Here is a 24,818-nt window from a genome sequence, read left to right as displayed (position 1 = left end):
ATTAATGCTAGTTCCTTGACTAAATACTTTCCCTTCTTTCCCTCCTTCTTCCCCTCCCCACTCCCCTCTGGCCACTCTGTCAGTCTGTTCCTTGTTTCCATGTCTCTGGTTCTATTTTGCTTGTTTGTTTGTTTGTTTTGTTCATTAGGTTTCTGTTATAGGTGAGATCATGTGGTATTTGTCTTTCACCACCTGGTTTATTTCATTAAGCATAATACTCTCCAGTTCCATTTTAAACAAGAATCTTGCTGGATAGAGTAGTCTTGTTTGCAGGTCCTTGCTTTTCCCTGCTTGGAATATTTCATGCCAATCCCTTCTGGCCTGTAGTATTTCTATTAAGAAATCAGCTGATAGCTTTATTAGAGTTCCTTTGTAGGTATCTAGGTTCTTCTCTCTTGCCTCTGTTAAGATTCTCTCTTTGTATTTAAATTTTGCCATTTAAATTGTGATGTGACTTGGTTTGGGTCTCTTTGGGCTCCTCTTGATTGGGACTCTGTGAACCTGTGGCACTTTCTCCCTCACCAAGTTTGAGAAGTTTCCTGTCATTTTTTTAAAACAGATTTTATATCCCTTGCTCCCTTTCTTCTTTTTCTGGTATTCATGTGATGCAAATATTGTTATGTTCATGTTGTCCCAAAGCTCCTTTAAACTATCCTCACTCTCCTTGAGTCTTTTTTCATTTTGCTACTTTGACTGGGTGTTTTTTCTACCTTGTCTTCCAATTCACTCATTCAATACTCTGCTTCATCTAACCTACTTTTAACTCATTCTAGCATATTCTTCATTTCAGATATTACATTATTCACTTCCAACTGGTTCTTATTCAAGGTTTCTTTTTCATGTTGATGTAGTTCCAACTAAGCTCCTTGGAGTTCTAAGTTTCTTGAGCATCCTTAGTACCGCCATTCTGAACTCTATGTCTGATAAATTGCTTGTCTCCAATTCATTTAGCTCTTTTTCTGGAGATTCTCCTTTTTTGTTCATTTGAAGGTTATTTATTTGTCTCCGCATTTTAGTTGTCACTCTGTGTTTGTTCCTATATATTAGATTGATCTGCTTTGACTCTCTGTCTTGTGGAGCAGACTTACATGTTAGGAGTCCTGTGGAACCCAGTGGTGCAGAGTCCTTGATCTTCCAATCCGGATGCTCTAGGAATGTCGTTTATGTGAGTTATGTTGACTCCCCTTGTTGTATTTGGGCCCTGCTTGTTATTGATCCATTCATTAATGGGAACTTCCCTCCAGCTTGCTGACTAAACCCCCACCATATCTTGCACACTGTTGTATAGGTGCTGTAATGAAAAACACAGAAACACACAAAAAAAGCAACCCCCCCAAACCACAACAGCAATATCAATGACAGGAAAGCAGAAAAAGAAATGGAATAGTAAAGAAAGGGGAAAGGAAAAAAAAAACATGAGAAGACCAAGGAAAGACATGTGATTATGATAGGAGAAATTGGGAGGGAACTAATACTAATAATGAATAAAAGAAGAAAATGGAGAAAAGGAACACCAAAAAAGTAATAAAAATAATAAAAGGAGAGAAGAAGGGAACAATTAAGTATCAAAGATGAGTAAAATAGGAGATATGAAAGTAAAATAAGAGCACCAAAAAAATAAATAAATAAATTAAAAAATAATAAAAAGACTCTGAAAAAGAAAAAAGAATAGGGAAAATAATTTAAAAAGATCTAAGTGCATTTGTCTCAGCAGAGTTTAGATTTTTCCTACTGATTTCTCCCTTTTGATACTACTCTGATGTTTGAGTCTTGTGTAAGCCAATGTCAGGTGTTGTCCACATTTGTCCTTTGGCAGCCTTTTAGAAGTTACAAGTGATCCACAGTTTGTGGCTGATTCCTCTAGGCTTGGCTGCTCCCACTGTGGGCCATGCTGCTCTGCAAAGCTGGCTTTTATCAGCACTGGGTCCAGGGGTGTGTCAGCAAATGTCCTAAGTCACCTCAGGATCCACCTCTTCCAGCCTCTGCCTGCTGTCTTGCTATCAGTCTTAGACTAGTCACAGACCCAATTGTTTCTGGGATGGTTTACGGTGTAAACAGAGGGTGTGATTCCTGGATCTCCCAAGGCAGGTGCCTTTCACATTTCAGCAAAGATTCTGGGTGTGTTCCCTTACCCAGAGCCACTAGCCTGAGTCTGTATGGGATTATTTCTCTGTACTCAGCAGGGAAGCACCCTTAGAAGGCCTCCAGAGCCCATATTTTGGGTCATCCAGATGCCAGAAAAACAATCTAATCTTCAAAAAGAAAGATGTATACCATTAAGCACATTAAAAGTGCTCAAGAGCATTACTTTAGGGAAATACAAATTGAAACTACAATGAGAAAACTAATATTCAATGTATATGAAGGTTTTTAAATGGACAGTTCTTATGTATAAAAATAGAAGTTAGAAAAGTAGTTGCCTCTCATGGGGTGGGGAATGATTGGGAAGGGTCACTGGAGAAATTTGGGGGTATCTGAGAATACTCTACATCATGATAGGATTGAGTGTATGCACTGTCAAAACTTATCAAATTGTACATGAATACCTTTAATGTAAGTATGTTATACCTTTGTTTTTCTAATCACCAACACTTACACTGCACCTTAAAGAATTAAATCAGAATATTCGTAAGAATATCCTGGGCACCAATATTTTAAAGTTTCTCAAGTGATTGTAATGTGTAACTTTGAGAGCCTGTGGTGTGGTTTCATGCTCTGCCCCTAACGTCCACCTGATACCAAAGACAGAGAACTAGCTAGGGGTTTAACATAAGTTCTGGAAGTCAGATTCTATGAATCAACTGAAGTGTATAGTTTCGGATTGAAAAGCATTACACCATTTGTCTATGGAGACCAACTTGAAATATAAGAGACAGAAAACAAGTGACACTAAGCACCTCTCAGCTGTCTCTTTTCAGGGGTGAGGAGAATTGTCTGATACAGATGTGCTGGTAATGTTGAGCAAAGAACTGTGTAGCCGTGCATGTGGAGGTGTGTATAGTGAATAAGAATTGATAAAGTACAGGCATATTCCCAGGACTCAAAAAATCCAGCAATTAGATTTAAAGCATGTGTTAGTATTTTTTCCCTATGTCTGTGTATGTTTACTTGTCAAACCACATCCTGATTCTTGATTTTGTTCCAAATGTAAGGAAAAAAAACATATGCAGGAAGATAGGGGATCTCCAGAGTGCTTTCATCATGTCTGACATCCAAATTCTCGACTCCATGAACATCTACTGACATAGTACAATATAGCTTAATTTACATCAGTAAATATAAAAGATATTATATGACAGTGTCATCAATACTTTGTATTTTTTCAATTCTAGGTATTATTTCATGGAGTATCAGTATGCTTAATTACCCTGATTGTCAATAGAGTTATTTTGCCAATGGCAGTTAGTGAACTAGGTAAGCCTACTAATTACTGTTCTGTGTGAAGTGAAAAGTTATCTAAATATGCTAAAGAATTGGTAACAATGAAGAAAAAAGCTATATAAATGCAAATCAACAATGTCTAATTGGAGAGGTATTGGATTTCTATGTAAAGTTATATGAAAGGTTTAGGACAGTAAGCTTGTTTATTTACTCATTTTTTAAGTATATTTTATTGATTATGTTGTTACAGTTGTCCCAATTTTTTTCCTTGTGCTCCCTTCCACCCTGTACTCCCCTTCCCTCCACCAATCCCACCCCCACTTAGTTTATGTCCATGGGTCGTGTATGTAAGTTCTTTGGCTTCACCCTTTCCTATATTCTTCTTAACTTGCCCCTGCCTATTTTGTACCAATAAATCATGCTTCTTAATCCCTGCACCATTTCCTCATTTCTCCTCATTCCCCCTCCCAGCTGAAAACCTTCCAAATGATTCCCACACCTATGATTCTGTTCTTATTCTGATTTGCGTAGTTGGATTTTGTTTTTCTATTTTAGATTCAGTTGTTGATAGTTGTGAGTTTGTTGTCATTTTAATGTTCATAGTTTTGATCTTCTTTTTCTTAAATAAGTCCCTTTAACATTGCATATAAAAATGGCTTGGTGATGATGAACTCTTCTAGCTTTACCTTGTCTGGGAAGCACTTTATCTGCCCTTCCATTCTAAATGATAGCTTTGCTGGATAGAGTAATCTTGGTTGTAGGTCCTTGCTTTTCATCACTTTGAATACTTCTTGACAACCCCTTCTTGCCTGCAAAGTTTCTTTTGAAAAATCAGCTGAGCATCTTATAGGCACCCCTTTGTCGGTAACTCTCTGCTTTTCTCTTGCCACTTTTAAGATTCTCTCTTTATCTTTCACCTTTGGCATTTTAATTATGATGTGTATGGTGTGGTCCTCTTTGAGTCTAGCTTGTTTGGGACTCTCTGTGCTTCCTGGACTTGTATGTCTATTTCCTTCGCCAAATTTGGGGAGTTTTTCTTCATTATTTTTTTCACATAAACTTTCAATTTCTTGCTCTTCCTCTTCTTCTGGCACCCTTTTGATTTGGATGTTGGCACGTTTAAAGTTGTCCCAGAGGTTCCTAGGCCTCTCCTCATTTTTTAAAATTCTTGTTTCCTCATTTTGTACTGGTTGACTGTTATTTTCTACCTTATGTTCCTAATAATTGATTTGAACCTGGTTTCCTTCCCTTCACCATTGGTTTTGTGTGGATTTTCCCTCGTTTCATTTAGCATAGCCTACGTGTCTTCCCTTATGTGTTTACCATACTTAAGCATATCTGTCAAGTCTATGAGCATCTTTTTTACCAGTGTTTTGAACTCTACATCTGTTAGGTTGGCTATCTCCTCATTGCTTAGTTCTCCCACTGGAACCTTGATCTGTTCCCTCTTTTGGGCCATACATTGTCCTCTCATCTTGACAGGATCCTATGTTTGTTTGCCTCTGTGTCTTAGGTAGAGCTGTCATACCTATTACATTGTAAGGGGTGGAGCTTTAGGTATTTGTCAGTATAGGCGACCTGTTTCACCACGTTGTGGTGCTGTATGTGTGGTAGGGGTCTGAGAGGGAACAATGCCACTTGCTCAGCACTCACCCTTTTTCCAGGCACTTCTCTGGCTTCCTGTATGGAACTGGCACCTCTCTCGCTGTTGCCCTGGCTGTTGTTCCCAGAGTTTGTGGGTTTGCGGACATTCTAGGACTGTGGGGGCCCTTTAAACAAGTGGATTCTGCTGAGAGACCAGCAGTTTTTTCCTCTGATCCAACCTCTACTGGTTTGCACAGTCAAAAGCAATGAGGCTTGATTTTCCCCAGCACTGGACTGTGAACTATGCAGTCTGGTCTTGTGCTGGGAGTGCTCACCAGGTGTCCCTCCCTACTTTTTAAAATGTGTGACTGCTTTCCGCAGGCCTCCCACAGCCACCGCTGCTGCCACCACCACTGTGTCCTCTCCACCCCGGCTCCTCCCCTGTCTGGATGAGTATTTCTTCTTTATATCTTTTTTTGTTGGACTTCCATGCAACTTGATTTTCTGGAACTTCTGGTTGTCTCTAGTTTTGAAATAGTTGTATTCCTTCTTAGTTGTGGAGGGAGATGCAGCATGTCTGTCTAGGCCTCCATCTTGGCCAGAAGTCTCATTGTTTATTCATTTTTATTGTATTTTTTCCACTACTACTTTCCCCCTATACTCTCTTGTACCTCCCTTCTCCTCCCAATAAGCTTTCTTATTTTAAAAGATTACTTACATTTCCAGTTTGAGTAACATAATACTATGAGTTTATTCAATTATTTGACAAACATTTATTAAAAGCTTCCTATATGCCAGGCACTATGTTAACTGAAGGTGATGCATTATGAAGACAGACCAGATATCTGAGTTGATAGAGCTCACACTGAGATAGGTAAACAGTCAGTAAAGTCAAATAAGGAAATACTAGAGAATCATGTGCGCATCAAAATAAGCAACCCACATATAAAAGAATTAGAAAATACAACAGGTGGTAGATTACTGAGGAAGCTACATGTGTAATTAGTATATGATTAAGTCTCAAAAGACCACTCTAGTTCTGTGGATAACTAATTGGGAGTGGAGAGATAAGGAGTGGAAGCAGAAATAGCAGTTTTATGAGGATACTTGCTTAATGCAATACGCGTGTTTAATCCCCTACTTTTCAACAATTGAGAAATTGAAATTTAGGAGTCAACAATCCTTGCCCAAGGTCACACAACTAGATAATGGCAGTTAAGAACTAGAAACATATTGCCTTGATGCTTTTAATCCATTAAACCCTTAGCTGCTCTATTACCCTTTTTTATTACATGCAGAATATTCACTCTAATGGACATGTTTTTTCAATGTCAAATTTCATCTTTATAGAAATATTATACTACCCAATCTTCCTTCCTTCCTCATATTTGCAACAAAATCTTTTTCCTTTATTTTCTTTTAAATTCTGTGATCCTTATCATAGTAAAATGGGAAGAACAGATAAAGAGGCAAAGTTTTGCAAAGAGTATTAGATATTCTATTTAGTAGCTAAATAAATTTACATTTTTTCAACCCTCACTCAAGGATATATTTATTGATTTTAGGGAGTGAGGTAGGAAGAGAAAAAGAGACAAGAGAAAGAGAGAAAAACATCAATGTGAGAGAGAGGGACATTTGACTAGTTTCCTCCTGTACATAGCCCAACCAGGGATAGAACCTGAAACCCAGACATGTGCCCTGACTGGGGATTGAACCTGTCAACTTTTGGTGTATGGGACAACACTCCAACCAACTGAACCACCCAGCCAGGGCAAACCTAAAATTCTTTGTTTTTTAAAATTATTTATTTGTTTATTTATTTGTTTATTTTTAGATAGAGGGGAAAGGAGAAAGAGAGGGAGAGAAACATCAATGTGTGGTTGCCTCTCACTCGCACCTCCAAATGGGGACCTGTTATGCAACCTAGTTATGTGCCCTGACTGGGAATTGAACCAGCGACACTTGGCCCACAGGTCTACCCTCAATCCACTGAGCAACAGCAGCCAGGAAACCTAAAATTCTTAGCGTTGTAGCGTCTGTTTATTTGTACTGAGAGCAGTGAACATTTGCTCATGAAACAATATTGCTTTCCAAACAATGTTCTATGGCTCAAAAAAAAAAAAGAAGGAATTTCTGTCTGATAGAGTCTTTCAAACCTTAATGAAGTCTGGATATATATAAATGTGTATGTGTATACAATATATGTGTGGATAAATATATATCACACATACATGATCTTATGTATAGGTAGGATATTTGTGTACATATACTCTGCATGTTTGTATATATATATTATAAATATGTATGTATATGTATCTGCATGTATATCTATATGGCATGTATAGGTATAGAAGATGCATATGCAGTCCAAAGGCCTGAGAGCCAGGAAAGACAATGGTTTAAGTTCCAGTCCAAATCTGAGACAGGATAGAATCAATGCCTTACCTTGAAGACCATTAGTCAGGGAGAGTAAATTTTATTGTGCTCAGCCTTTTGTTCTATTCAGGCCTTCAAGAAATTGGATGAGGCCTGCCCACACTGAGAAAGGCAATCTGCTTTACTCAGTCTACCAGTTTAATCCTTTGTCTTCTCATCAATCAAACTGAGATAAGCAACTCACCTCAAAAGATCAAGGTAATAAAAAACCTTAATACATGCAAAATGCTGAGATGCACTTCTCAGCATATGGTAAGCACTCAGTAAATATTAGCTATTATTATTGTGTTTCTCAACTACTGTGAGGAGTATGAAAGTAGAAAATTTTAAATTGTTAGTGTTCCTATTATTAAACAATTTATGTTGATTGCGTCTTTAACTTAAAAAAATACTTAGTACATACAATAAGAACAAAAGGGAATTTTATAATTCAGATCTAAATGGTGATATTCCCACTATTTATACAATGTGCTCTTTGTATCAAAGGTCTTCATGATGTCACATCAAAAAAATATAAATCACTTTATTATACATTTCAACACTTCCAAGAGATAACCAAATCTGCAGCCTCCGCACTCAAATTTGACAAAGATCTTGCTAATGCAGATTGGAGCATGGTTGAGAAAGCAATTATATTTCAAAACCCATATTCAGTAAGCAAGTAATATTTTTAATTTATCCCTTCAAAATAGGTATGATTGCCCTTAAATGAGTATAAATGTTATAAATATCAATTCATAATTTTAATACTTATAATTGACAGAGATATTGTATTGGTAAGTCCTTATTGACCACAATAGTAAGGAGGAAATCTTAGGAAATTTTGTGGTCACTGTGGGGCAAAGTAGAAGTGACAACGTCTTTGAGGATACACAAAATATGTGGTGTAAATTCAGAAGAAGAAGCAGTGTGACCAGTTCCCCAGAGTTTCTGGTTCAGTAAGTCTGTGGAGGGATCTGTGTGCATTTCTAACAATTCCCAGGTGATGGTGATGTTAACATACTTTCAGAAACACTGGTTTAAAGTGTGATTATACTGTATATGCAATATTTTTTATAAACTGTTAACAATGCCAAGTAAAGATAAAGATACACTATAACTCCTTCCCCCCAAAACTGGCAATAATTTTATGTTCTAGATAACTGTGTAAGTAAGTAATAAGGAAACTCATCTGATTTTCTGTATCTACCAAATTTTCTATAATTTTCCAAGCCAAACTGGTATATGAGTTCTTGAGGTTTATGCTAAACAATATGTTAATATTTATGTATTATTTTCTTGATTTTGATTTGTGTTTTACTTAGCTGAGCCAAGGAGAAACAACAGAACATCACAAGGTGACCTGTCCAAACTGTGACAATGAAATAGATGAAACCCTTTACATTGAAGCAATAGAGATGGCCAACAGGTGTCTTTTGTCAGCACAAATAGTTAGTATTTTATTATCTACTTTAAAATAATTTTTGATGTAAAATTATACTGAGAACTTTCTCCCTTGCTGAAGGCATCTTGATTATGCTAACCTGCATAGCTTAATAGATTGTTTACAAATGTAAAGGGAAGTTTGGCATTGTCTTAAGAATCTGCTTGACTGCAAAAAAATGAAATAAAATCCACTTAGATTAGTTTAACTAAAATGCGTTTTTATTATGAGGAACTGGGAATTTCTCAGGCCCTGATGACAGAAAATACAGCTAAGCTCACGCTTCTGATTTGCTGTGCATTCACTTCCATGACACAGCCTATCTCTAAGTCCAAGCCAGTTTTTCATGAAAGGATACCACCAAGTTCACTAATAAATGCAAGTATAGGGTAGTATATCTTAATATAAAATCTTGGGTAAAAATTAGAGAAATTCTGTAACACAGCAGCATACACAACTCTGTGGGAATCTGCTAATAGCCTACTCACCATCTTCTATCCAGGCTGGAATATTGACGAGTTGCCATGACTCATTCTTTTAAAATGTTCATGTTGGGCCTTTCTCATTGTAGATGGAACTGTCACACATTCCTCAGCTATTGCAGCCATACAGGATTCCAAGCATTTTACTTGTCCAGTATAGCTTGGGAAATAAAAGATCTATAGGGTGCAGGCAAGTTGAGTCTCAAAGGCAGCTTTTCCAAGGATCTAAATAATGTTTTTAAGCAATGGAGGTTTTGCATGAAGAATGAACTTATGCCCCTATGATGTTTTATTTCACCTTCAGATTTTAGGAGATCATGCCTTTGAGGCATTTCCAGATTTTTAATTTATTCAGGAAAAGATAGTGTTCAACAGTCCTTAAACCAATGCAGGAGAGAGACCCCATTTTGAGTCTTGCTTTTATTATTATGATGTGTGACTCAGGAATTACTTTTTTCAGTCTTTAATCTCTCTGTCTGTAAAAAGGAAACTTATTCTTTCCTCTTGTGATGTTTTATGTTTTTGCAATATACACTCCAGGTACCTTTTTGATTCCTTGTCTTAAATGTTTGTTTTCTACTATAATATATTATTGATTTTGTGCTATGTGTGGTTGTTAATCAGGAAATACTATTTTTCCAAAGTAGGTTTAATCTCTCTCTCTGCTCTCATATCTCATATATTTTTAGTCATTCTTCTTTCTAGATATATTTTCATGTTAATCTTGGTTTGTTGATTTGGTTGCTGCAATCTCAGTTCTAATATTCACTGTTCTTAGCCATAATATTTATTAGTCTATTTAAGTTTTTAGAGCTTTGGGAATGTCTACTTAAATCTTAGTCATTGGGAATGTCTATTTAAATCTTAGTCATTTCTTGTTAACTGAGGCAGGATCTTCTCTACCATGGCAAGACATGGTATAGAAGAATCAGTATACCAAACAGGGAAACAGGAGATAGGTTTATATTCAGAAATAACTGAGTTGTTGATGTGATCTTGGGAAAACTACTGAACTCACTAAACCTCAGCTTTTTAATCTCTAAAATAAAGATTAGAATATCTTCCTCACAAACTTGTTGCAAGAATGAAATAAGTTTATATAAAACATACATAGATCAGTAAATTCAATAATAAGGTAGAGCCCTGGCTGGGTGGCTCTGCTGGTTGGAGCATCATCCCATACACCAAAAAGTTGCAGTTGCAATTCCTAGTCAGGGCACATACACAGGTTGCAGGTTTGAACCCCAGTTGGGATGCATACAGGAGTCAACCAATCCATGTTTTTCTGTCCTATCAATGTTTCTCTTTCTCTCCTCCTTCTTCTCTTCCTAAAATCAATAAACATATCCTTGGATAAAGACTATCAAAAATTATTTAAAAAATAATATTAAAAAATAATATAGACTTCTGTCCAAGATGGAGGTGTAGACAGACACACTGCATCTCCCTCCACAACTAAGAAGAAATACAAGTACCTCAAAACTAGAAACAACCAGAAGTTCCAGAAAATCAAACTACATGGAAGTTCAGCAAACAAATATATAAAGAAGAAATATTCATCCAGACAGGTAGGATGGGTGAGGTAGGGCAGAGAGGACAGTGTGGTGGTGGCAGCAGCGGCAGGTCAGTATAAAGCACACACATTTTAAAAAGTCAGGAGGGACACCTGGGAAGTGTTCCCAGCTCCTCACCAGACCTCGCAGCTCACTGTCCCAGCACCAGGGAAAATCAAGCATCATTGTTTCTGACTGTGCAGACCAGTGGGTGTTGCAGTGGAGGCAGAAACTGCCGGTCTCAGAAGAGTCCACTTGTTTAAAGGATCCCCACGATCCTAGAACATCCTCAGACTCACCCACTCTGGGAATGATGGCCAGGGCAGCAGCTAGAGGGGCGCCAGTCCGGTGCAGAGGTGGGAGAAGGGCCTGGAAAAGGGGCGAGTGCTGAGCTGGCAGCATAGTTCACTCTCGGACCCCTCCCCCACATACAGTGCCACTACGTGGTAAAACAGGTCGCCCTATACTAATGAATCCTTAAGGCTCCACCCCTTACAACATAACATGAGAGACAGCTCTACCTGAGATGCAGAGGCAAACAAAGACAGGAGCCTGTCAGAATGAGGAGACAGAGAAGTATGGCCCAAAAGGGGAAATGGATTAAGGTTCCAGTGAGAGAACTAAGCAACAAGGAGATAGCCAACCTAACAATTGAGGAGATAGACAACCTAACAGAAGCAGAATTCAAAACATTGGTGATAAAGATGCTCATGGGCCTGACAGATAAGCTTGAGTACGACAAATGCATAAGAGAAGAAGTGAAGACTATGCTAAGTGAAACAAAGGAAAATCCACACAAAACCAATGGTGAAGGGAAGGAAACCAGGGTTCAAATCAATGATTTGGAACATAAGAAAGAAAAAAACAGTCAACCAGTGCAGAATGAGGAAGCAAGAATTGAAAAAATGAGGAACACTTCCCAAATTTTGCAAAAAAGATGGACAGACAAGACCAGGAAGCACTGAGGATCCCAGGCGAGCTGGACCCAGAGGGGACCACACCAGGACACATCATGACTAAGATGCCAAAGGGGAAAAATAAAGATAGAGTCCTGGGGGCAGCAAGAGAGAAGCAGAGTGTTGCCTCCAGGGGGGTGTCTATAGGACTATCCGCTGACTTCTCAGAGGACACTTTGCAGCCAGGAAGGGACTGGCAAGCAGTTTTCAATGTGATGAAAGACAACCTGCAACCAGGATTACTCTATTCAGCAAAGCTATCATTTGGAATGGAAGGGCAGATGAAGTGCTTCCCAGACAAGGTGAAACTAAAGGAGCGCATCATCACCAAGCCATTATTATATGAAATGTCAAAGGGACTTATTTAAGAAAAAGAAGATCAAAACTATGAACACTAAAATGACAACAAACTTACAACTATCAGCAACTGAATCTAAAAAATAAAAACAAAACCCAACTGAACAAACCAGAATAGGAACAGGATCATAGGTATAGGGATCATTTGGAGGTTTATCAGCTGGGAGGAGGAAGGGGGAGAAACGGGGAAATGAGTCAGGGACTAAGAAGCATAATCAGTTGGTACAAATAGATGGGGGGAGGGTTGTTAAGAATAATATAGGAAAAGGTGAAGCCAAAGAACTTTATGCATGACCCATGGACATGAACTAAGGGGGATCGGATTGCTGGAGAGAAGGGGGTTACCAGCCAGAGGGAAGGAAAGGGGGAAAAATTGGAACTACTGTAACAACATAATCAATAAAATATACTTAAAAATATAATAATATAGTAGAGAGTTCAATAAATGACAGTTATTTGGGGGAATTAACCATTCTCTAAATTCTTCTCACATTCTGGTGTAAATGATGATATAAGAATAAACATTTTTCTACTTCTGGCCAAGATGAAGGCATAGACAGACATGCTGCATCTCCCCCCACAGCTAAGAAGGAATACAACTACTTCAAAACTAGAAACAACCAGAAGTTCCAGAAAATCAAACTGCATGGAAGTCCCACAAACAAAGATATAAAGAGGAAATACTCATCCAGACAAGTAGGAGGGGCGGAGCCAGAGCAGAGGGGACACGGTGTGGTGATGGCAGCAACGACAGGCCAGCAGAAAGCAGTTACATGTTTTAAAAAGTCAGGAGGGACACCTGGGGAGCATTCCCAGCTCCTTACCAGACCACACAGCTCATGGTCCCAGCACCGGGGAAACAAGCCTCATTGCTTTTGATTATGCACTGCAGTAGGGATTGGGGTGAAGGCAGAAACTGCCAGTCTCCCAGCAGAGTCCGCTTGTTTAAAGGGCCCCTATAGTCCTAGGATGTCTGCAGACCCATCCACTCTGGGAACAACTGCCAGGGCAACAGCTAGAGAGGCACCAGTCCCATATGGAAGTGGGAGAAGTGCCTAGAAAAGGGGCGAGTGCTAGGCAAGTGGCATTGTTCCTTCTCAGACCCCTCCCACACATACAGCGCCACAACATAGTGAAATAGGGCACCCTGTAGTACTGACAAATCCTTAAGGCTCTGTACCTTATCACATAACAGGAGTGACAGCTCTACCTAAGACACAGAGGCAAACACACAAAGGAGACTTCCGGCCAAAATGGAGGCCTAGACTGACACGCTCCATCTCCCTCCACAACTAAGAAGGAATACAACCACTGCAAAACCAGAAATAACCAGAAGTTCCAAAAAATAAATGGAAGTCCAACATATAAAGTTATAAAGAAGTGGTGCTCATCCAGATGGGTAGGAAGGGCAAAGCCATGGCAGAGAGGTCAAGCTGTGCTGGCGGCGGCAGCAGCAGTGATGGCAGTGGGACGGCGGTAAGCACAGACACCCATATTTAAGGGGAGGTGAGAAGCACCTGGGGAGCACCCCTGGCTGCAGACCGGTTCCGTCAGTTTGTAATTCCAATACCGGGGAAGACAGACCCCCATTGCCTTGGACTGTGAGGCCCAGAGGGGTTGGGGATAGAGGAGGAGGCTCCTGGTCTCTCAGTGGAGAGTGAATGGCAGGAATTCATCTTGGACCTCAACCCCCACAGAAAACACCACAGTGGTGAGAAGGGTCACCTGGTTGTGACGAGTGCATGGGGCTCTGCTCCCTATAATGTAGGTGGTGTGACAGCCCCACCCAGGAAGCAAAGGTAAACATAAAACTGTCAGGATGGCACAGATCATGATAGAGATCCTGGTGACGCAGCTGACCAGAGAGTAAATATCTAATCTAATGAAGCAGCAGATAGGAAATCTTTTTGAGGCACAGTTCAGAGCTCTGGTTATAAAAATTCTTACAGACCTAACAGAATATCTTAAACAAGATGGGGAAGGAATAAAGACTAGTCCTAATGAAATGAACAAAAACACATATGAAACTAGTGGTCAGGAAAAGAAAACCAGGGATCAAATAAAAAAAAATCAGAATATAGGGAAGGAACAAACAGTCAACCAGTGCAGAAATAGAAAACAAAAAGTGAGGAAAACGAGGGGAGGCTCAGAAACCTTTGTTCTCCTCCACCCAGTGACCTCCTTGTCTCCAATTGTCCCTCCCTCTTAGTTCATGACCATTGGTTGTGCATATAGTTCTTCTCAACATCTTCCTATCTACTCCACTCCCTCCTACTATGATTCTTAATTACTGTACCATCTCCCTCCCTTTACCGCCTTCCCCCTCCCTGCTGACCTCCCCCCATAATGTTCCCCATACCTATAATTCTTTTGACACTCTCACTGCCTACTTAGTTTGCCTTTGTTTTGGGTCCCTGGCTTCTGTTGTTGGTTGTGATACAGTTTTCATTTTAATGTTCATAGCTTTGATCTTCTTTCTCCTAAAAAAGTCCCTGTAACATTTCATATAACAGTGGTTTGGATCTGATGAACTCCTTCAGTTTTACTTTGTCCTGGAAGCACTTTCTCTGCCTTTCTATTCTGAATGACAGCTTCACTGGATAGAGTAATTGTGGTTGTAGATTTTTACTTTTCATTACTTTGAATATTTCTTGCCAGTCCCTTCTTGCCTGCAGTTTCTTTGGAGAACTCAGCTGATGGTCTTATTGGGACCCCTTTGTAGGTAATCCTCTTCTCTCTTGCTACTTTTAAAAGTGCTACCCTATTGAATTCCCTCATCTTCAAATTCAGTCCTATCTCTTTCTAGTATCTATCCACCAGGATCAAAACTATGTTTTAATATGCATAAGTGATTGTGCAGATAGAATGTCTTCTATGAAACCCAGGAATCTCAGTTATAGCATACATTCCAATGTTGAAAGCTGGTTTTTTACAATAATTTTCAACAGTGTTCAGCACACTGAGGCCAGAGACAGTGTCAGAGAGTGGTTTCTCCAGCCTACACCTAAAATGGAGTGGGCTTTCAATATATAGACTGAATAAATGAATGACCATGTTCTGCTCAATAATAACAGGTTGTTTAATGCTACTTACTGTAGAATTCCTCAAAGACTTTAATATTCTAATGCCCATTATGAACTATTAAGATGGGAATACAACTTTAAGTAGTTTCCCATACTTATGTTACCATAGAATTCCACTTATTTTGGAAAACATAATTAAAATCTAGCAGTTTCCTAGTTTTCTACAGAACCAGCTGGGTTCCACCCACAGCTAAAACCTATCTTTTACACTGATCTCATGGTCTGGACTCCATAGATTCTTTTTTATAAATATACTAAAGTATTTGGGGATTTTGACTTGTTTCTCACATTTGTTTCTCCATTAAAGAAATAATTATTGCCATTACTATTCCCTCTGTATAATGATTTAACTTAACATTCTTTTAGGCAAGCTACCAGATACAATACAAGAATGAGACTCTGTCTCAGAGTGCAGTCCAGATGCTGATAGGTGCAGCAGGAAGCTTTGGTGAGAAGGGAGAGTAAGTACATTGTCAAGATAAAATTTCCATCCTCCTAAGGCACTGCATTTAGGAAATTGTGCAAGTTAGTTTTCTTGCTCTTGTCTGGCAATTTGGGATCATCTAGTATCATGTGTCTAAGCCACTGTCTGCTCTACACACCACAGTCAAGCCAAATCACTTACACTCAGTTTTTCTAACTTGCTGTCCTCGTTCAGACCTCTGTGCATATGAACAAGCTGCTCCTTCTGACTGAGATGATCTGCCCCTTGTCCTTTTGCTCCCCAAATCTAAACTGTGATAAACATTTTATTTTTAGACTACTCAAATGCCTCACTAAGTCAAAGACTTCCTTGATCTTTCTAGGCACATCTTCCCACGACACATCCTCACTGAATATTTAGAGTACACTGGTAATAATTTGTTTCTATGTAAGTCTCCACAGTAAGCAGTGAGTGCCTCAAAGTCGGGGTTTTAGGGATTACCCTCAGATTATGCGCTGTGATGGGATGAAGGCTACAAAGCCTAGACATTCCTTTCTGTTCTAGTCCACACTCATGGTACTAAGGATACCAAAGTTTCCTACTCAAATGATTCCAATTTCATTTGTGGGTTTTTCTTGGACCTTTTCCCATGGACCATCATTTCATAAGTAAACTGGGACTGTAAACCTAACTCCAAAACCTAAAAAATATGTCAGCCTAGCGTCCACTACATGTACCAGCTTGTGCTATGGTGAGAGATAAAACCATGTGTGAGACGATAATCAGCCCGACACTGGAGCACGTTCTCATTAGAGTTCAAGTACAGATTTTCAAAGAGTCTATGAATTTTAATTTCAAGTCTAGCCATGAAAATCATTATGATGTTATATTTGTCAAGATAGGAAGATAAAATATCTTACTTAAAATTGTGGTTTCTTGGTAAATAATGTTTAAATATTTCATATATAGTCCAAGGGTCTCCATTTGCTCTGTTGCTTCAGGCCCTACAAATACTTAGGGGACCTGAGTGACAATATAGTGTGTAATTTTCAAAGAATGAATAAATGGCTTGCTGAAAACCATTACCATTGCATTAAGGAGCAATTAATGTAAAAAAGAAATAAAACGTGCAAAGCAGTTCAACTCACTGCCTTGATTTTTCCTCTTTAAAATTTCAAATAAGGCAGAAGCAGCATATGCCTATGAATAAATGGGCACAAAGAGGAGGTCAAGAGTGGGAGAAGGGGTTTAAAGGGTTGAAAGGATTCATAGTGAACAATGTTTTAGAATATATTACATTTTTATTCACACATGTAAGAAATGAATATTGAATACAAGTATGCACAAAGCACTGTGAAGAATGTCAAGATCAGTGAAACAGTGTTCCAATCCCCAAAGAAGTTTCTATTAATTACACTTCTATTAAATATTTGGCTCCTTGACAGAGAAGTACAGCTGAGAACGGGGGGGGGGGGGAGGGGGAGATCAAGGTCTCAGTGACACAACTAAGCAACGAGCAGATAGTGGACCTAACAGATGAGGAAATAGCGAACTTAAGAGATGCATAGTTTAAGGCAATTGGTGATAAAGATTATCACAGACTTGGTAGAAAAGGTTAAACAGGATAAGGAAAGAATTAAGGCTATCCTGGCTGAAATGAAGGAAAATCCCCATGAAACAAAGGGTGAAGGAAAGGAAACCAGGGTTCAAGTCAACAAATTGAAACACAAGGAAGAAATAAACAGTCAACCAGTACAGAAGGAAGAAATGAGAATTGAAAAAAATGAGGAGAAGCTTAAAAACCTTGGGAATAGCTTTAAACATGTCAACATTTGAATCATAGGGTTGCCAGAAGGTGAATAGAGAGAGCAAGCAATTGAAAAATTATGTAAAAAATTAATGAAGGAATACTTTCCTAATTTGGGGAAGGAAATGGACATACCAGTCCAGGAAGCACAGAGAGTCCCAAATGAACCAGACCCAGGGAAGACCACACCAAGACACATTATAATCAAAATGCCAAAGGTTAAGGATAAAGAGAGAATCTTATAAGCAGCAAGAGAGAAGGAGAATTACCTACAAAAGTGTATCTATAATACTGCCACTGATTTCTCAAAAGAAACTTTGCAGGCAAGAAGGGGCTGGCAAGAAGTATTCAAAGTCATGAAAATCAAGGACCTACAACCAAGATTATTCTATCCAGCAAAGCTATCATTCAGAATGGAAGGGCAGGAAAAGTGCTTGCCAGACAAGGTAAAGCTGAAGGAGTTCATTATCACCAATCCATTATTATATGCAATGTTAAAGGAACTTATTTAAGTAAAAGAAGATAAAAACTATGAACATTAAAATGAAAACAGTATCACAACTATCAACAACAGAAGCTAGGGAATGGAAACAAAGGCAAACTAAGCAAACAACCAGAGTGAGAACAGAATCATAGGCACAGGGAGCATGTGAGAGGAGATCAGATGGGAGGGGAAACAGGGGGGAGGGAGGGAAATGGTGCAGGAATTAAGAAGCATCGTAGGCGTGTGCAGAATGGACAGGGGGCTGTTGAGAAGAGCTTATATGCATGACCCATGGACATGGACTAAGGCAGGGGGGACTGCTGGAGGGAGGGGCATTGCTGGGTGGAGGGGAGCAAAAGAAAATAAAATCGGGACAACTGTAACAGCATAATCAATAAAACATACAAAAAAAAATATTTGCCTCCTTGCTTGGCTGCCTTGGAGTTGATTTTTGCCATTTGCTAATGATTTCTACCAGTAGCCCCATGTGTTGGAGTGTCCTGTCACAAGAAAAATGTCAGGTTTAAAAAAGAATAATAGGACCTGTGCTATGTGCCTGTCTGATTACCTAAGAAATAATACTTTAAATAGAAAGCTTTTATTTATTAAAGTCCTGTGTCAGGTACAGCCTTAAACATTTTACATATAATATCAATTTTATGTCTAAAAATCCTATCAGATAAGTGTGATTATTATTTTCATTTTGCAGATGAGAAAAGTAAGGCACAGAGAGATTAAACAATTTACCTGAGGTCATTTGTCTTATAAATTACAGAGCTTGTATTTGAAGCTAAGCTGCCTCCCTATCCAGTTAAAAAGATCATACTCTTTTCCTAGTAGATCTAAACAGTGAACATGTTGATAGAAAATAGGAATTCAGGAGTCTGAATTACTTAGTAATTTGGGCTGTAAAATATCACACACTTACTGATATCACAGAACTTTAGAATTCATAGGAACTTGCGAAATGATCATAGCTTAGATATTAATTCCTTCAGAAAACTTTCCTGATTGCCTAAGACTATATTAAATGTGCCCCCTTGTGGGTCCAGTGGGTCCTCTTATTTATTATCTCCACAGCAGCATTTATTATACTTTACTACAATTGTTATTTGCTTTACTTCACTAGTCTGCTAAATCCTTGAGGGCAGAAACCAGTATTTGATTATGCTTTATCCCCAGCACTTAGCAAGCATAATAGGTGTCCAATAAATATTTCAAAAATTAGGAATGAATCAACCCATATACATATCAATTATTTTCCATGTAATTACCACATTATTATACTAAATCCCAGAGAATTGAATAATTTTATTTATTTATTTTGATTGCATGAATTTCCCTGTAGCAGAGAAATTGCCCAAGTTTCAGAGTGAGAACATTATAATCAATGGAAAGGATAAGGTCCACCTTTGAACTTAAGCCATCAATGACTTTCCATTAAGCCACTTTTTAAGGTAGGACCTCACACCCAAGGACAGAACTCTGTCCTCCTTCTGACAAAGACAATGAAAATATCTGGTCATCAGCAGGTAAGTTCCTCATAAAAACCAAGGGAATTGCCTAAGCAAGAACAAATCATAGCACACAGATCTAAGCTGTCTCTACAGACAAGTCAGCAGAAAACTTCACACAGCTTGAGACAAGTGCCACCAAAATGTCTTTCTGGGTTTTATTACCACTAGCTTCTCCAAGAAACCATTTTAACTCTTAATCTATCACTTGTATTTCCCCCATAAATATTTGATTAGTTGCCCAGAAGGCAAAAGAAAAGAGATGGGAGAATATGTAAGATGGGCTGGATGTTTCATAGATACTTCCTCATTTAATTATTCCAGGTTGGCTTAGGTGTTTTTACCTCCATTTTACAGAGCAAACAAGTTAGTGAGGTAATTGGTTCATTTTCACACCAAATAATGGCAATCCAGCATGAAAACCCATTGGTATTTGAATCCCAAATATTTGAATCATGGTATGCTTTCTACCCCCTGAACCTTGACCTTTCTACTATTTTAAACTATGTGTCACCATTTTTTAATATTCTCTATTTAATGAGTGAAACTTGCAATATAACTTCATAATTATATGTCTACTGTATTTAAAACTTTATGACTTGAACCTATGCTCATGAAAGTGTTTTATTTCCAGTCACTACTGGACAAAATAGTCTTTTTGCTTTCTGACAATACTGCATTAGACTTATCCCAAAATTTTAAAAGCACATTTAAAGATTTCTTTTTTTTTTTTAGATCTATGAATCCTGATGCAATAAAGAAGTATTCCGAAAGCAAAAAATTTCTTAGCTTTGTTAGAAAAATATTGATCACTTTGGTGTATAAAATTAAAAAGGAAAAAAGAATCCCATCAAGGTAAGTTCTTTTGAACTTTACTAGAAATACTATTATATTCATTTGAAATTCCTTTTTAAATCTTTTAAAATGTATATTCTGAATACTTCCCAAAATATGATTTATATATTGTACATAAAATTACTTAAAATAAAAAGAGATAGTATAATAACTTTATTTTGGGGTAAATTTTATATAACAAGATTAACTATTAACCGTTTTGTGGGCTCTTTAGTGTTATTTAGTAAATACACAATATTGAGTAACCGTTATCTCTAACAGATTTCACATTTTCATCACCTCAGTACCCATTAAGCAGTCACTTCCATTTCTCCTTTTCCCCAGCACCTACATAACATTAGTCTTTTTTCTGCCTCTATGAATTTACCGTTTCTGAATGTCTCATATAAATAAAATTATACAATATGTAGCCTTTTGTTTCTGGTGTTTTTTACTCAGCATAATGTTTTCATCCTCATTATAACATGTGTAAATACTTTCTTTCTTCTTACCCTGAATAATGGTTCACTGTATGAATATACCCATTTTGTTTACCCATTCATCAATTGATAGATAGACATTTGGGTTATTTTCAACATTTTGCTATTGTGGACAGTGCTGCTATAAACATTTGTGTTGTCGGCAGCCGTCCGTCTCGAGAGACGATGGTGTAGCTTCTTAAGAGTCTATCTGCACTGCCGAGAATGGCTGTGCAGTCCGACTCGGGAGTGACACGGTATCTGTCTCCTCCCGTGTTGAATCGACATCTTGCGATGACGCTGGAGCGTCCTCTCCAGTGAAGCTGAAGCTACAGAGCCTGGGCAGGGTGATATGGAGGGTCTGCTGTTGCCCATGCAGCAGACCCCCCCTCTCTTCGCAGCTGAAGGGTCCAAGGGAAAGACGGAGTCAATACAGCTTGGCTTCAAGTGCGCCGCAGGAGTTGCCGGTGTTGACTACAACGTCAAACCGCCTTAGGGACTCCGGCTCCTGATTTTCTGTCAGGGTTTACTCCCTTAGCCTTTCCCCTGAAGAGGTATGCCGCAAGGCAGCGGAGGTTTTTTGGAGTCAGAGTTAAACATTTGTGTACAAGTATAGTATTCCCTCACTTATCGTATTATGTTCTAGACACACACACCCCGCAAAGTAGGAACCTTACATTTATTCTACACTCTTAAACCTACATAACTTTAACAACATACATATGCAGTACCAAAAAGTCCTGCGATATAGCAAAAAATCCGCAATAAAAATTTAAATATAATATTTTTTTTAATCCCGCAATACAGTGAGGCTGCAATAAGTGAACCGTGATAGAGAGAGGGACTACTGTATTTGTTTGAATACCTGTTTTCCATCTTTGGGATATAACGCTAGGAGTAAAACTGCTGAATTACGTGATAATTTTATGTTTAATTTCTTGAGAAGCCACCAAATTGTTTTTCATAACTTAGACAATTTTGAAATCAGGAAGTCTTAAGTCCATCATCTTTTACTTTTCAAGACTGGTGCAACTATTTGGGGTTGCTCGCAATTGTACACAAATTTTTTAATTAGTTTGTCTATTTCTGGAAAAATTTCCATTGAGATTTTCATAGAGATTGCATGGAATCTGTACATACCTTTGGGTAGTATTGCCAGCTTAAAAACATTACACTTTCCAATTTGTGAACATAGAGTGTCTTTTCATTTAAGATCTTTAATTTCTTTCAGGAATGTCTTACCATTTTTAGTGTACAAGTTTTCAGTTAAATTTAATACTAAGTATTTTTTCTTTTTGGTGCTACTGTAAATTAATAATTTTCTTGATTTTATTTTTGGATTGTTCATTTCTAGTGTATAGAAATACAACTGATTTTTATATATTCATCCTGTACCTGAAGCTTTGCTGAATTCACTTATTAGCACTCAGTTTGGGGGAATTCTCTAGGATTTTCTGTACATAAGATTATATCATCTATGAATAGAGATGATTTTACTTCTTTCTTTCCAATTTGGATAGCTTTTATTTCTTATCTTTAATTCAAGAGGAAGAAATATAGACCCCTCTTCTCAATAGAAGTATCAAAGATAGTTTATCTTTAACCCACTGCACTCAATAAATACCAAAAGGACATTTTTGTACTATAGTTATTTTAAAGCCTTTAATACTAAGTTAAGCTACAACTTTCTGCGTAATTGTTTCTGTTGATGTAACTTTAAAAAAGGAAAATGTGAAAAACTAGAATTGATAGTCAACGTATCCTTTAAACTATCTCTAAGATGCCATTCATCTCAAAGGAGATAATATAGATTTTGGAGTTACTTGCTTGGTTTAGAATTCCCCATCTCCATCACTTATTTGCTGAATAGGTTTTTCAGGTCTCAGTTTCCTCACTTGAAAAATGGATATACAGTATTCCCTCACTTATTGCAAGTGTTCCGTTCTAGACAACCCCCATGATAGGTGGAAATCCACAAAGTAGGAACCTTACATTTATTTTAGTATTTATGTATATTTTAAGGCTTTATAAACCCTTCCCACACACTTATAAACTGTTCCCAGTCCCTTATTAACCTTTCCTACTCCCTTATTAACCTTTTCCACACTTTTATAAACACTGTTTATGTTCTTAAACATATTCTACACTCTTAAACCTATGTAACTTTAACAACATATGTATACAGAACCACAAAATCCCACAATATAGTGAAAAATCTGTGATAAATTATTAAATATAATATTTTTAAAAATCCCGTGACACAGTGAGGCCACGATAAGTGAACCGCGATATAGAGAGGGATTACTGTAATAATATTCTGGAGGCTAACTGATTTGTGTAAACCATCTGGGAAAGTAACTGACATGTAATAGATGCTAAAATATGCTAGTTTGGTTCTCTTCTGTATACTTCATGGGATTGTTGTCAATATTACGTGTGGGTAGAAGTCCTTAGTCCAGGCACTAGGGCTGTGTAAGTGCTTAACAAATGGTAACATTTATTACTAATGCTGAATAGCATTCTGTTCAAAATTGAGTTCTCTAGCCAATGATGAAGTCATCACTATCAAAGATCAACAACACACAAGAAAACAAATAACCATGAAAGATAATCAGCAGAAGAAATAAGAGCAGATTTATATCCCTAAACCTCCAGTTATTAGAATTATTCTATATGGACATAAGTATTACTGAAATGATAAATTTGGTAAGTGATGGACTCACAAATATGAACGAGTCAATCACCAAAAGGAACTGAATAGAAAACTGGAAAAATATGTACATTTCTTAAAATAAAAAATTCAACTTAAGTTATTCAGCCTTGAATAAAAAATCAATATGGTATAACTAATTTGGGGAGGTGCAGCTAGAGCTGAGCAAATAAGAAAAAATGCATAGCATTGGCAGAGCTGCTGTAACAATGTCATGCCTCTGATAGAAAAATATCAGGACCCTGAGATCAGAAGTGGTGATACCTGAGTGGACAAGCCTAATGTTCTTGAACCCCACATTCTCATGAAAATTCTGGCCAGGCAGGAGCAGCCACCTCTACCCTGCTGACAGATAATAGTCTCCTAGCACTTTAAGAGCCTGCAAAGACATCACAAGATGAAGCTTGTCTTTGTTTCAGGGTTAACCTCTACCACCTTTCATTGCTTCTGATGTAATTACCCAGGTCAGATCTCAACACAGCTAGAGGGTGAAATATAGTGCCTATTTCAGGATGCTACAACTTATCAACAAAAGTAATTACAGGACCTAATACCAGAGAACACTAATAGAACATATAAGGGAATGAATCTTGAGAAGATTTCAACATAAGGCCAGGTTGTGAAGGATTTATTGGCGTGATGGTCTTATCCATGATAATTCAAGGCTCAGCATTCTGTCAAGGACTCTTGGAGTTAGTACTATTACCCTCCTGGGATGGTTGTTTAAAGCTTGACCGAGCCAAAAACCTACAGTAAATGCAGATGATAAGAATTACAGTATGTAATTAGATTAATTATATGAGAATGCAGAACCAACCACACAAACTTATTCTTTGGGAAGACCTGAAGGACATTTCCCTCCACCAAGGCACTGGTGATAAACTTGGTGATAGATGTCTTCTGCAGGACATGATTGACAATAGTTGAAGCTGCAATAGAATTGGTCTCTCTTGTATAAAAAAGAATTTGGGAATGGCAGAAGCCAAATGGCAGAAGTTAACTGTCAGAAGAAAAGTGGGCATACTTTATATTCTGAACAGCAAACCTCGGAATGGCTAACAAATATTATTTTATGTCAAAGGGCAACATAGGCAAAAAGTTAACTCAGTGTTACTTGACTTTTCTAATTATATATATAGAGAGAGAGATGGTGGGCAAAAGGAAGATAATACCCCCTACAAAGGAAACTCATGATCCCTTACTTTTTCTCTATATCTAAGTCAGTCCTCAGATCCAGAGCCCTTGAGAAAGGACAACAACAATTCCACAAGTATACAGAATAAATATTCTCTCAAATTTTTTACAAATGGA

At 38.0% G+C, this 24,818-nt stretch overlaps 1 protein-coding gene across 1 annotated transcript in view; it reads left to right on the top strand.

Moving 5' to 3' along the window:
* SLC9C1 (solute carrier family 9 member C1) overlaps positions 1 to 24,818 on the top strand; it is a 132,511-nt gene that overhangs the window by 71,265 nt on the left and 36,428 nt on the right. Inside the window, exons 10-14 of the mRNA XM_090286892.1 lie at positions 3,333 to 3,414; positions 7,888 to 8,054; positions 8,706 to 8,831; positions 15,622 to 15,716; positions 20,220 to 20,339. Coding sequence (XP_090143018.1) covers positions 3,333 to 3,414; positions 7,888 to 8,054; positions 8,706 to 8,831; positions 15,622 to 15,716; positions 20,220 to 20,339 — 590 coding nt within the window. The remainder of the gene's footprint in view (positions 1 to 3,332; positions 3,415 to 7,887; positions 8,055 to 8,705; positions 8,832 to 15,621; positions 15,717 to 20,219; positions 20,340 to 24,818) is intronic.

The sequence above is a fragment of the Furipterus horrens genome, unplaced genomic scaffold, assembly GCF_987537825.1.
Source record: "Furipterus horrens unplaced genomic scaffold, mFurHor1.1.pri manual_scaffold_1, whole genome shotgun sequence".
NCBI classification, from domain to species: Eukaryota; Metazoa; Chordata; class Mammalia; order Chiroptera; family Furipteridae; genus Furipterus; species Furipterus horrens.
The sequence above is the reverse complement of the archived record's forward strand: the minus strand, read 5'-3'. Positions and strand labels throughout refer to the sequence as shown.